The 14,763-nt window shown below is 42.6% G+C and overlaps 1 protein-coding gene across 4 annotated transcripts in view; it reads right to left on the bottom strand.

Moving 5' to 3' along the window:
- Positions 1-14,763, bottom strand: part of LOC112227001 (enhancer of polycomb homolog 1) — a 55,745-nt gene that overhangs the window by 21,458 nt on the left and 19,524 nt on the right. For 2 of the 4 annotated variants that reach the window (XM_024391768.2, XM_024391767.2), the window contains 3 exons: positions 11,431-11,587; positions 6,602-6,747; positions 6,072-6,278 (listed from right to left, as the gene is read on the bottom strand). In XM_024391768.2, the coding sequence (XP_024247536.1) occupies positions 6,072-6,278; positions 6,602-6,747; positions 11,431-11,566 (489 nt within the window). In that variant the 5' untranslated portion in view covers positions 11,567-11,587. Of the gene's footprint in view, positions 1-6,071; positions 6,279-6,601; positions 6,748-11,430; positions 11,588-14,287; positions 14,329-14,763 lie in introns of those variants that run through there. The other 2 variants (XM_024391769.2, XM_024391770.2) reach the window with 2 other exon arrangements.

Below are 14,763 nucleotides of genomic sequence, written 5' to 3'. Positions count from 1 at the left end.
GTGTGCTACAGGTGGGAGATGCTATGGTGACCAGCGAGCTGAGATAAGGGGGACTTTACAGAGCAGGGTCTTGTAGATGACATGGAGCCAGTGGGTTTGGCGACGAGTATGAAGCGAGGGCCAGCCAACGAGAGCGTACAGGTCGCAATGGTGGGTAGTATATGGGGCTTTGGTGACAAAACGGATTGCACTGTGATAGACTGCATCCAATTTGTTGAGTAGGGTATTGGAGGCTATTTTGTAAATGACATCGCCAAAGTCGAGGATTGGTAGGATGGTCAGTTTTACAAGGGTATGTTTGGCAGCATGAGTGAAAGATGCTTTGTTGCGAAATAGGAAGCCAATTCTAGATTTAACTTTGGATTGGAGATGTTTGATATGGGTCTGGAAGGAGAGTTTACAGTCTAACCAGACACCTAAGTATTTGTAGTTGTCCACGTATTCTAAGTCAGAGCCGTCCAGAGTAGTGATGTTGGACAGGCGGGTAGGTGCAGGTAGCGATCGGTTGAAGAGCATGCATTTAGTTTTACTTGTATTTAAGAGCAATTGGAGGCCACGGAAGGAGAGTTGTATGGCATTGAAGCTTGCCTGGAGGGTTGTTAACACAGTGTCCAAAGAAGGGCCGGAAGTATACAGAATGGTGTCGTCTGCGTAGAGGTGGATCAGAGACTCACCAGCAGCAAGAGCGACCTCATTGATGTATACAGAGAAGAGAGTCGGTCCAAGAATTGAACCCTGTGGCACCCCCATAAAGACTGCCAGAGGTCCGGACAGAAGACCCTCCGATTTGACACACTGAACTCTATCAGAGAAGTAGTTGGTGAACCAGGCGAGGCAATCATTTGAGAAACCAAGGCTGTCGAGTCTGCCGATGAGGATGTGGTGATTGACAGAGTCGAAAGCCTTGGCCAGATCGATGAATACGGCTGCACAGTAATGTTTCTTATCGATGGCGGTTAAGATATCGTTTAGGACCTTGAGCGTGGCTGAGGTGCACCCATGACCAGCTCTGAAACCAGATTGCATAGCAGAGAAGGTATGGTGAGATTCGAAATGGTCGGTAATCTGTTTGTTGACTTGGCTTTCGAAGACCTTAGAAAGGCACGGTAGGATAGATATAGGTCTGTAGCAGTTTGGGTCAAGAGTGTCCCCCCCTTTGAAGAGGGGGATGACCGCAGCTGCTTTCCAATCTTTGGGAATCTCAGACGACATGAAAGAGAGGTTGAACAGGCTAGTAATAGGGGTGGCAACAATTTCGGCAGATAATTTTAGAAAGGGTCCAGATTGTCTAGCCCGGCTGATTTGTAGGGGTCCAGATTTTGCAGCTCTTTCAGAACATCAGCTGAATGGATTTGGGAGAAGGAGAAATGGGGAAGGCTTGGGCAAGTTGCTGTTGGGGGTGCAGTGCTGTTGACCGGGGTAGGAGTAGCCAGGTGGAAAGCATGGCCAGCCGTAGAAAAATGCTTATTGAAATTCTCAATTATGGTGGATTTATCAGTGGTGACAGTGTTTCCTATCTTCAGAGCAGTGGGCAGCTGGGAGGAGGTGTTCTTATTCTCCATGGACTTTACAGTGTCCCAGAACTTTTTTGAGTTAGTGTTGCAGGAAGCAAATTTCTGCTTGAAAAAGCTAGCCTTGGCTTTTCTAACTGCCTGTGTATAATGGTTTCTAGCTTCCCTGAACAGCTGCATATCACGGGAGCTGTTCGATGCTAATGCAGAACGCCATAGGATGTTTTTGTGTTGGTTAAGGGCAGTCAGGTCTGGGGAGAACCAAGGGCTATATCTGTTCCTGGTTCTAAATTTCTGTTTATTTAAGATGGTTAGGAAGGCATTTTTTTAAATATCCAGGCATCCTCTACTGACGGGATGAGATCAATATCCTTCCAGGATACCCCGGCCAGGTCGATTAGAAAGGCCTGCTCGCATAAGTGTTTCAGGGAGCGTTTTACAGTGATGAGTGGAGGTCGTTTGACCGCTGACCCATTACAGATGCAGGCAATGAGGCAGTGATCGCTGAGATCTTGGTTGAAGACAGCAGAGGTGTATTTAGAGGGGAAGTTGGTTAGGATGATATCTATGAGGGTGCCCAGGTTTAAGGATTTGGGGAGGTACCTGGTAGATTCATTGATAATTTGTGTGAGATTGAGGGCATCAAGTTTAGATTGTAGGATGGCTGGGGTGTTAAGCATGTTCCAGTTTAGGTCGCCTAGCAGCACGAACTCTGAAGATAGATGGGGGGCAATCAGTTCACATATGGTGTCCAGAGCACAGCCGGGGGCAGAGGGTGGTCTATAGCAGGCGGCAACGGTGAGAGGCTTGTTTTTAGAGAGGTGGATTTTAAAAGTAGAAGTTCAAATTGTTTGGGTACAGACCTGGATAGTAGGACAGAACTCTGCAGGCTATCTTTGCAGTAGATTGCAACACCACCCCCTTTGGCAGTTCTATCTTGTCTGAAAATGTTGTAGTTTGGAATTAAAATTTTTGGTGGTCTTCCTAAGCCAGGATTCAGACACAGCTAGAACATCCGGGTTGGCAGAGTGTGCTAAAGCAGTGAATAGAACAAACTTAGGGAGGAGGCTTCTAATGTTAACATGCATGAAACCAAGGCTATTACGGTTACAGAAGTCGTCAAAAGAGAGCGCCTGGGGAATAGGAGTGGAGCTAGGCACTGCAGGGCCTGGATTCACCTCTACATCGCCAGAGGAACATAGGAGGAGTAGAATAAGGGTACGGCTAAAAGCTATGAGAATTGGTCGTCTAGAACGTCTGGAACATAGAGTAAAAGGAGGTTTCTGGGGGCGGTAAAATAGCATCAAGGTATAATGTACAGACAAAGGTATGGTAGTATGTGAATACAGTGGAGGTAAACCTAGGTATTGAGTGATGAAGAGAGAGATATTGTCTCTAGAAACATCATTGAAACCAGGAGATGTCATTGCATGTGTGGGTGGTGGAACTAATAGGTTGGATAAGGTATAGTGAGCAGGACTAGAGGCTCTACAGTGAAATAAGCCAATAAACACTAACCAGAACAGCAATGGACAAGACATATTGACATTAAGGAGAGGCATGCTTAGTCAAGTGATCAAAAGGGTCCAGTGAGTGGAGAGGTTGGTTGGGGGTCACGGCGATTTAGACAGCTAGCCAGGCCATCGGTAGCAAGCTAGCATAGGATGGAGGTCTGTTAGCCACCTCTTGCGTTCCGTCAGTAGATTAGTGGGGTTCCGTGTGGTAGAGGGGATTAATCCAAATCACACAAAAATAAAAACAATAGATATAGAGGCCCAAGAAGAAAACATAATAATAAAAATAAATAAATTGTCCGATTGTCTATTCAGATAGCAGCCGGTAAGACAGCTAACAGTTAGCAGGCCGCAGATGGGCGTTCAGGTAACGTCGCGACGGCGGAGCCAGCCGGATAACTCCTTCGGGTAGATAACGTCGGCAGTCCAGTTGTGAAGGCCCGGTGGGGCTCCGCGTAGGCAGTAAAACGGGTCCGGATATGTGACTGCAGCCCAGGAGTGATTGATGAAACTCAGGAGTGATTGACGGAGCTGGCTAGCTCCGGAATAATTTATGTTTGCTCCGGAATCGACGAAGGCCGATAGTCACACGGATAGCAGCTAGCTAGCTGTGAGATCCGGGTATGAATGTCCAGAGAGCAGTCGAAAGCCAGGGACATGGAGAGAAAAATTGGTCCGGTATGTTCCGTTACGAGCCGTGCCGTACAGAACTGGCGATAGATTTTCGAGCTAAAGGATAGCTGATGACCACAAACCGTGGTTAGCTGAATACTAATGATTTGCCAGTAAAGAAGCTAACTAGCTTCTGAACTAGCTTCTGGATTAGCTTCTGGCTAGTTTCAGGCTAGTTTCTTGGAGTTTCTGGCTAGCTTCTTGGAGGAGTACAGATTTGAGGTAAATAATACTTTTTTATAAATATAAATTGGTGAGGCAGGTTGCAGGAGAGTGTTTTGAAGATGAGTTCATGGAAAATAAATAAAATGTATATGAAAAAAGTTATATATATTTACACACACACATACATACATACATACATACATACACACATACATACATACATACACAGGACACAACAAGACGAGGACAAAAGACGTCTGAACTGCTATGCCACCTTGGGGGAACCAAGATCCTTGGTGTCCACATCACCAACAAACATGGTCCAAGCACAAAAGGACATTCGTGAAGAGGGCACGACAAAACCTATTCCCCCCAGGAAACTAAAAAGATTTGGCATGGGTCATCAGATCCTCAAAAAGGTCCTACAGCTGCACCAGAGAGCATCCTGCCTGGTAAGGAAACTGCTCGACCTCTGACCGCAAGGCACTACAGAGTAGAGGTCGACTGATTATGATTTTTCAACGCCGATACCGATTATTGGAGGACCAAAAAAGCTGATACCGATTAATCAGCCAATTTTTTGTAATTTTTTTTTTGTAATAATGACAATTACAACAATACTGAATGAACACTTATTTTAACTTAATATAATACATCAATAAAATAAATTTTGCCTAAAGTAAATAATGAAACATGTTCAATTTGGTTTAAATAATGCAAAAACAAAGTGTTGGAGAAGAAAGTAAAAGTGCAATATGTGCCATGTAAGAAAGCTAACGTTTCAGTTCCTTGCTCAAAACATGAGAACATATGAAAGTTGGTGGTTCCTTTTAACATGAGTCTTCAATATTCCTAGGTAAGAAGTTTTAAGTTGTAGTTACAGGAATTATAGGACTATTTCCCTCTATACCATTTGTATTTCATTAACCGTTGACTATTGGATGTTCTTAAAGGCACTTTAGTGTTGCCAGTGTAACAGTATAGCTTCCGTCCCTCTCCTCGCTCGTCCCTGGGCTCGAACAAGCAACACAACGACAACAGCCACCATCGAAGCAGCGTTACCCATGCAGAGCAAGGGGAACAACTACTAGAAGTCTCAGAGCGAGTGACGTTTGAAACGCTGTTAGCGCGCGCTAACGAGCTAGCCATTTCACTTCGGTTACACCAGCCTCATCTCGGGAGTTGATAGGCTTGAAGTCTTAAACAGCGCAGTGCTTGACGCACAACGAAGAGCTGCTGGCAAAACGCACGAAAGCGCTGTTTGAATTAATGTTTACGCGCCTGCTTCTGCCTACCACCGCTCAGTCAGATACATGTATGCTCAGTCAGATTATATGCAACGCAGGACACGCTAGATAATATCTAGTAAAATCAACCATGTGTAGTTAACTAGTGATTATGATTGACTGTTTTTCATAAGTTTAATGCTAGCTAGCAAATTACCTTGGCTTACTGCATTCGCGTAACAGGCAGTCTCCTTGTGGGGTTCAACGAGAGAGGCAGGTCGTTATTGCGTTGGACTAGTTAACTGTAAGGTTGCAATAATATATATATATATATATATATATATACATTTTTTTTAAATCGGCGCATTTAAATACAGATTTACGATTGTTATGAGAACTTGAAATCGGCCATTCCAAATAATCGGTCGACCTCTACTACAGAGGGTAGTGGCGAACGGCCCAGCTGCTATCCAGGACCTCTATACCAGGCGGTGTCAGAGGAAGGCCATAAAAATTGCCAGACTCCAGCCACCTTAGACTGTTCTCTCTGCTACGCTACCGCACAGCAAGTCTATGTCCAAGAGGCTTCTAAACAGCTTCTTTACCCCCAAGCCATAAGACTCCTTCCTTAACATTTAATCAAATGGCTACCCAGACTATTTGCATTGCTGCCCCCCCTTTACAGTGCTGCTACTCTGTTATTATCTATGCATAGTCACTAATAACTATACATGTACATATTACCTCGACTAACCACTGCCACCGCACATCGACTCTGTACCGGTACCCCCTGTATATAGCCTCGCTATTGTTATTTTACTGCTGCTCTTAAATGATTTGATATCTATATTATTTTTTTAAAACTGCATTGTTGGTTAGGGCTTGTAAGTAAACATTTCACGGTAAGGTCTACTACACCTGTTGTATTCGGCGCATGTGACAAATACATTTTGATTTGCCCTGGTCTAGAGGTGGGATCCTACCTTTCTGGTTTGCATCTTCTCCGTCCTTCTGCGAAAGGCCACGTAGGGGTCTGAGGTGCTGGAGCCATCCCTCTTCTCCTGCTTCACAGTGGGGTGCAGCGTGCCGTGCTTGCCGTTTTTCCTCTTCCTGGTCCAATAGTCAAACACTTCCTTGATCAGCTCGTCATCCTCCTTCAACAGCAGCTTGGCCTCCTGCAGGCTCACCGCCTGATCGGGGGAAGAGGGAGGAGCAGGGAGTCACATTTGGGAGGCGGCAGGGTCTCTGTTCTGATCCCCTGATTGTAGAGTAACAATTTCTGGTTTCTGTAGCGTGACACAGCTTGATGTGCAAGACAGTACACCCCCTGGACAGGATGCTAGTCTGATGCTATGACTGCCCATTGTAGGCTACTCCCTCTAATCCCATCAAATGAACCCTATTCCCTGTGTAGTGCTCTATTTTTGACCAAGGCACTTAGGGCTCCCGTCAAAAGTAGTACACTATATGTAGGGAATAGTGTGCCATTTAGGATGCAGATTCCAAGACTTACCTGCTGCCCACTGCCTTTCTCCAGGCGGTCAACCATCTCCTCAAACTGCAGGAAGGTGATCTCCAGCTTCTTCTTTAGCTTGTTCACAAACACCTCGTCTTCTGTGTCCAGGTCATAGTCCGGCTGCTCTGTGTCCAGGGTGAAAGCTACAGGTGAGAGAGGGAGAGGTGAGAACTTCAGACATGAGAATGGAGTAGAGATGGGGTGACAAATCTAAAGTTAGACAGACCATACCGATCATTTTCACAGGTACTTTGCTGATATTGTTCATGACGATAAGTAGTCTATACTAGAGAAATGTGAAGTTTGAAATGAAATATGTTTGCTAATATGGGTGATTAATTGTTAACCCCTCTAGGGTATGTGGGCGTCCCACCTGGCCAACATCCAGTGATATTGCAGAGCACCAAATTCAAATACGGAAATACTCGTAAAAATTCAGAAAACAAAGCATATTTTACATGGGCTTAAAGATTTTAAAAATGCTTTACAGCGAAAGCAAACCTTACGATTATTTGAGAATAGGCCAGCAGACAAAATCATTAACCAGTAACCAGCCAAGCAGAAGTTACACAACTCAGAAATATAAATAAAATCCCTTACCTTTGATGATCTTCATATGGTTGCACTCATAAGACATTCATTTACTCAATAAATGTTCCATTTGTTCGATAAAGTCTAACCTCTTGAAGCTAGGGGGCACTATTTTTATGTTTGGAAAAAAATAACGTTCCCAAAGTAAACTGCCTATTTCTCAGGACCAGATGATAGAATATGCATATAATTGACAGATTAGGATAAAAAAAACATTTTCAATGTTCAACCGATATTGCAGGCGAAACCCTGAGAAATCTAACCAGGAAGTGGCTTCTATTTGGAAAACTCCATGTTCCATAGCCTCCCATTGCTCCATTTAAAGGGATATCAACCAGATTCCTTTTCCTATCGCTTCCTCAAGGTGTCAGTCTTCAGACATGGTTTCAGGCTTTTATTTTGAAGAATGAGTGTGAATGACCACATTGCGTAAGTGGATAGGTGGGGGCTCTCAGAGTGAATTGTGCGCAAAAGAGAAAGGCGGCCATTGTTACTCCCGGTCCTGGTGAAAATCCAACTGTCCCGGTTGATATATTATCGAATAGAAATCTATCCAAATCTACCAGTTATATGCAGGCCGATAAATTTGGGCATGCTTTTCATCCAAAATTCCAAATGCTGCCCCTACCCTAGAGAAGTTAATGAAACAATTGATAGCTACAACAACCTTGCAAATTTACACTCTGGTTCTATTTTCATCAATTAGGCATGCGGCTGACGCCGGAGAACTCTTAACCTCTTGCGTCGACCTGAGACGCAGACATCCCATCTAGGCATCTGGAAATGGAAATGCGCTACGCCAAATGCTAATAGCACTCGTTAAAACTCAAACGTTCATCAAAACACACATGCAGGGCACTGAATTAAAGCTACACTCGTTGTGAATCTAGCCAACAAGTCAGATTATTAAAATGCTTCGGCGAAAGCATGAGAAGCTATTATCTGATAGCATGCAACACCCCGAAATACCTGAAGGCGACGTAAACAAAAGAATTAGCGTAGCCGGCGCTACACAAATAGCAGAAATAAAATATAAAACTTTCATTACCTTGGACGAGCTTCTTTGTTGGCACTCCTATATGTCCCATAAACATCACTATTGGGTCTTTTTTTCAAATTAAATCGGTCCATATATACCCAAAATATCCATCTATGGAAACTGTGATTCAGAAAAAAAACTGTTTCAAAACGCTACGTCATTTTTTTAAATTAAAAAAGTCGACGATAAACTTTCACAAAACACTTCAAAATACTTTTGTAATCCAACTTCAGGTATTAGTAAACGTTAATAATCTATCAAATTGATCACGAGGCGATGTGTATTCAATAGCCCCACGCTTTCAAATCATCTTCTGAAATCTCTCTTCCAAAACTTCCTGTCGGAGACCGGATGGAAAGTGGTCTCTCTTCCTCGTTTGACCAAGAAACGAGAAGGCAATTGACAAGAGTGGTGACATCGTGTGGAAGCTGTAGGACTTGCAATCTCAGCCCCATTTAATTTCGTGCCCCTTGAACAATACATGCAAGTGGCGCATGGATATTTTTTTCAGTTTTCAGTGAACAGTTTTTCTTGCGCTTTTCGATGAAACAGACGCTCTGTTATAGTCACAGCCGTGATTTAACCAGTTTTAGAAACGAGAGAGTGTTTTCTATCCACACATACTAATTATATGCATATACTATATTCCTGGCATAAGTAGCAGAAATGTTGCGCGATTTTTAACAGAATGTTCGAAAAAGTAGGGGGTAGGATCAACAGGTTAACCTCTGGGATATTTGGAACACCTGGCCAAAAGCTAGTGAAAATGCAGAGCGCCAAATTCAAATAAATTACTATAAAAATCTAACTTTCGTGAAATCACACATGTAAGATACCAAATTAAAGCTACACTTGTTGTGAATCCAGCCAACATGTCAGATTTCAAAAATACTTTTTGGCGAAAGCAAACAATGCTTTTATCTGAGGGTAGCACCACCGTATACAAAGAGAGAAAGCATATTTCAACCATGTAGGCGCGACACAAAACGCAGAAATAAAAATATAAAATCATGCCTTACCTTTGACGAGCTTCTTTTGTTGGCACTCCAATATGTCCCATAAACATCACAAATGGTCCTTTTGTTCGATTAATTCCGTCCATATATATCCAAAATGTCAATTTGGCGCGTTTGATCCAGAAAAACACTGGTTCCAACTTGCGCAACGTGACTACAAAATCTCTCAAAAGACACCTGTAAACTTCGCCAAAACATTTCAAACTACTTGTGTAATACAACTTTAGTTATTTTCTAAAGTAAATAATGGATCAAATTGAAGACAGGATGATCTGTGTTCAATACAGGAAGAAAACAAACTGACACTAGCTTTCTGGTCACGCGCCTCTATCAAACAGTACACATGAAGTGACACTCGTTTTGAACAGGGCTACTTCTTCATTACACAAAGGAAAAACCTCAACCAATTTCTAAAGATTGACATCCAGTGGAAGCGGTAGGAACTGCAAGCAAGTTCCTTAGAAATCTGGATTCCAATGAAAACCCATTGAAAAGAGAGTGACCTCAAAATAAAAATCGGAATGGTTTGTCCTAGGGGTTTCGCCTGCTACGTAAATTCTGTTATACTCAAAGACATGCTTCAAACAGTTTTAGGAACTTCAGTGTTTTCTATCCAAATCTACTAATAATATGCATATCTTATCTTCTGGGCATGAGTAGCAGGCAGTTGAATGTGGGCCTGCTTTTCATCCAAAATTCCAAATGTTGCCCCCTATCCTAGAGAACTTAAGGTCTGCCCACGCCTGCAAAAGCTACGCGTCCATGACGCCCCAGTGTAGCTCTCCTGTTACCACTGAACACACATGCTAAGCCAATGCATATCCATTCCAACAGTTCAAAAGAAGAGCTGGATGCTCCCCTTTCCTATTACGGGATACAGGAGACCTTCTAGCCCATCTTCCCGGTTTGACATAATACTGACTTATGTTCCGAGCTACTACTATTTCAATTCTGACTAAAGCAATGGTTGTATTGATTGGGGTAAAGTGATTCATTTACATTTGGTCGGTTCAGCAAATCAAGCCAGAGAAATTTTATGGCAGCATCTTGGCTACTGCATTTAAATTTAACTTTCAAAGCCCAAGACTGATGACAATGCTGAATCCAAAACTAACACACCTTCATATAAATCAATTAAATTCCAATCATGTTAGATTGAGTTTTCGGCAGCCTCTACTAACAAGGTAACGTGAATTAACGCAATTGCCTAGCTATAATGACACAGAAAAAGGTTGTGGGGAAAAAATGAAGTTACATATTGCAATATTATTTTGGGAGGATATAGATATTTGACTCTAAGTAACAATTGTTGTGCTTCTGTAGTTAGCAACAACAACTTTTCAGAACTTATTTCCTTTACTGATCAAAATTAGTTTTAGTCTTTCCTCTCTGCAGCAGACATATGGTGAGCAATATATGTTGGAAACATCAAAGCACATTATCGAATCGGCACCTAAGTACCGTGATATTATATTGTGAGTTCCCTGGCAATTCCCAGGCTCATCTCACATCGGACAATAATGACATAAGCCCAGGAAATAAAATTTAGCTGAGCTCTTATCTTGAGCAATAACAAATAGCATGATTCATGTACGAGAGGATTAGGCCTACTAAATTACTACCAAGGCTAGATCCCACAACGCTTCAGAATAATGCCTTACAAGTCAACTACTACCAACAAAACTCCTTGCCATAGAGTGGTGGGGAGGAGGAGTCTACAGAAGCAATTTGACCTTTCATTTTCCAGATTCAGGTTCACTCAAACAACATTTTACTATTGACAGTCTCGAAGTCAGCTGTAATTGTATATAGATTGGCTCTCCTTCAATATGTATTAGTTAGTCTCTGAATTGGTTCATGCAACTTTGCCACCAGGGCATAAAACTACTCATCACTATTGCCTAGCAACAGATAAACCACATATTCAGATGTTATCAACACCTCGCCATAAACCAAGCTGAGGTATGACCAAATCCCAAATGGACACCTAGACCCAACTTCCTAGGGACTTGTGGAGATCTAAGAGGATGTGCCAGCTGCAATCAATATGGAAACAGTTCCACTTATACCAATCAAATCCTGTCAGATTGCCCAAAGTGCAAAGGGAGAGTGTTTGGGTTGATTTGAGATTGAGCGGTAGTATAGGGTACTAGAGCCTTGCAGCCAGGTCCACTACTCACGCTGTATGTGAATAAGCTGCTTTGGCATCTTGAACTCTCCGGGGTAGAGGGACTCGTAGTAGGCAATGTTGCCGTCTGCCTCCGGGACAGGGATGACCATGTTGTGTTTCTCTCCATACACCGACTGAGCCGACATGGCCCTCTGGAGATGGTGTTCCTAGAGAAAGAGATCTTAATAATAAGCAACACATTCGGCAGAAGCTTTTATCTGAAGCGACTTACAATCATGCGTGCAAACATTTTCATGTGGGTGGACCCAGCGGGAAACAAACCCTCGATCCTGGTATTGCAGTCACCATGCTCTATCAACTGTGCCACACAGAACCACAGAGAGGAGTAGAGGAATGAGGTCAAATGAATGAACATACCTCTGCCCAACAGGCCCTAGGATTTAACAATCAAATCAGACCCCTTTAATAGGTCAATTGACAGGGTCAGCTGGAAGTTGAAGTAATTGACGCCTAGAGTACATAAGTCAGAGTGAATCTCAAGCACTGTGCGATCTTATCCGTTTGCTAGGATTAAATCAAGGGTCAAATCATTACTGATAGAAACAGAATCACCTTCAGAGTTTAGGTGATTGTTTTTCTAGTACTCTCACAAAGGACTGGAAAATGGAAAATAAAACAGCAGGACTTGGCAAGGTCAGGGTAAAAGTGCTGGAATGGTAGTCACCAATTTACTAGGCTATTCCCCAGGTGCAAAACCCAAGTACACTTTATATCCAAGGCAATATGTAGACTTAACTCATACCAGTTTCGTAACTAAAAATTCATATTCTTCAGTTTCAAAGTCTGGGAGCTAGTTTGGACCAGGCACCTGGCAGATTATGCACTTTACAGCAACAAATAATGACCGTCATCTCAAATCACTACAAACCACCAGTGGAACAGGGTTTCCATTAGCCGGTAAAAGCCAGCTTATGGCCAATAAAAAGAGTGATTTATAAAAATTAAAAAATTAAAAGTTTATTAAAAAAATGCAATCCCATTGCAATGTTTTCCACGAATAGCTAGCCAAATAGAAAAAGTAGTCCGCCAGGCAACCACCGACTGTTTGCTCATTGCTGTTGCTGTTGCTCTAAGATGGCAACGCCGAGCAAATGCACCAATTCAATCTCAACAAGGAAACAGTCGGTACTGGTATTTGATTAACAATTATTGAAAAAGTATGGATTTCAGAAAACAAAAAGATGTGCAAGCAACTACAGAGGACAAACATAGGTACACGGTGGGCATTCCATAAAACATTTAAGTATTGACCTTCGGTGAATCAATGTATTCAGCACTAGATTCCATAAAGCCTGGTCTCTTACCAATGTCTGCTTTTTACCTGATCCAAATATTTTTGCAATAATGGTATAACTGATCAAACTTCTGTAGGCCACACACACAATATTCTGCCCTTATGAACTAATGTATTTTATGCCAGAAAAACAACCATGTATGATTTAATGAAAATCAAACATGCAGGGAAACTCAAGGAATTGTAGCCTACAGTGCGCGGAGGGCGAGTGAGCCGAGGGCTTTGTATGCAGCATTAAACCCTCGCAGGCGCGTTTTGCTCAACAAAAACCAGCGTAAGCCCTCCGGTATATTCTAATGCCTTGATTTCATTGGAAATAACAGCAACATGGACTACTTTGGAAAAGTGTGGTATTGTGTTTACAATTGAAAACAGTTGCTGTTATTTCCAGAAAATATATGAATTTAGTGTATTGCCATTTGTTTTTGGATATCGTCTAGGCCAGGGGCACTCAAGTACTATTTGAGAAGGTCCAGTCAAAGGTCCAGGTGGATCATGTAATTAAAACGGCGTAGTAAACGCCCACCTCACAACCCATGCCCCCCCCCCCAAAAAAACTGTTCGCACCCGGCTTGTTGGCAGAGGGAACATTTTGCAGTTTAAAGCAATTATACACATTTAACATGGAGAAAATATATTTTTTGACATTTTAAAGGCAAATTTTCTGCAATTCTACACATTCTTCCATGTCTTATGTGTGGTTATATGATACCAGGGGTCGAAGCCCAACCTGCGGTCCATATTGACAACGTTCTGGGTCCTGATTTGGTCTACCAGTTGAGTATTGAGGGGGGGGGGGCTCTTGGCTCATATGACCTTTAACACATCTTTTGAGATTAAAGTATTTCACTGCCAGATATGAATTGCCACAAAGATCAGAATATCAACAAGTGTTTGCAACTCTGGTCTATGAATTGCAGTTTGCCATTTATTTCACTGATCCAGATGAATTCTTAAAGGCCTAATATGCTGCCGTTTTTATCTCAATATGGTGAGTGGTGGACGATTCTCCTCCATTGTTTAAATCTCTAGTTTGGGAACACTTCGGCTTCCCAGTAGATTTCAATGGCGATGGACAGAGTTATGGATGAAACGTTAACAGTACGTCACCACTGTTCAATAGCCTATGTAGCTGCCAACACCTCAAACATGTTGACACGGTTACACTGAAATTATCCCACTTTTCCTACCACCAAAGCAAGACAGAAATGCAGAGACGACTTCTACTCCTCTGCATTCAAGCAGCTTTTCACAGTCGATTCTGACCATGCCATTCTAGGTGGTTGAGAACGTCATGGAAGTGCAGGGCCACGTTCGAAACATCCCTCTCGCACCCATTTCAGCAAACAGGTAGTACCTGCTCTAGCCTATATAAGCAAGCCAAAGTTGTTAATTACACTGAACAAAAATATAAAAACGCAACAATTGCAAAGATTTTACTGAGTTACAGTTCATAAGGAAATCAGTCAATTCCTTTGGCCCTAATCTATGGATTTTACATGAGATGGTTTCTGACAGTTTGTGCAGAAATTCTTTGGTTGTGCAAACCCACAGTTTCAGTTGTCCCGGTGGCTGGTCTCAGACGATCCCGCAGGTCCAAAAGCCAGATGTGGATGTCCTGGGCAGGCGTGGTCATTATGGTCTGCGGTTGTGAGGCTGGTTGGAAATTCTGTCAAATTCTCTAAAACAACATTGGAGGCAGTTTATTGTAGAGAAAGGAACATAAAATTCTCTGGCAACAACTCTGGTGGACATACCTGCAGTCAGCATGCGAATTGCACGCTCCCATTAAAAAAACATCCGTGGCAAAAACGCGACCCCAAAAACCCACAATATATAAACCACAGGACAATACATTGACAGCACTTGGACTTTAAAGAATCCTGTACGAGTCTGCCAACTTCCACAGGCTTCAAGTTTCCTTTTAAGAGGCCTTTTCTCAGCTATCTGCAACACAGAATTGACTGAAGAAAGAAGCAGGCATTAAAACATGGGCTTTTCTACACAGAAAGGAGCAGTTGACTACTC

The sequence above is a fragment of the Oncorhynchus tshawytscha genome, linkage group LG28, assembly GCF_018296145.1.
Source record: "Oncorhynchus tshawytscha isolate Ot180627B linkage group LG28, Otsh_v2.0, whole genome shotgun sequence".
Taxonomy (NCBI): domain Eukaryota; kingdom Metazoa; phylum Chordata; class Actinopteri; order Salmoniformes; family Salmonidae; genus Oncorhynchus; species Oncorhynchus tshawytscha.
The sequence above is the reverse complement of the archived record's forward strand: the minus strand, read 5'-3'. Positions and strand labels throughout refer to the sequence as shown.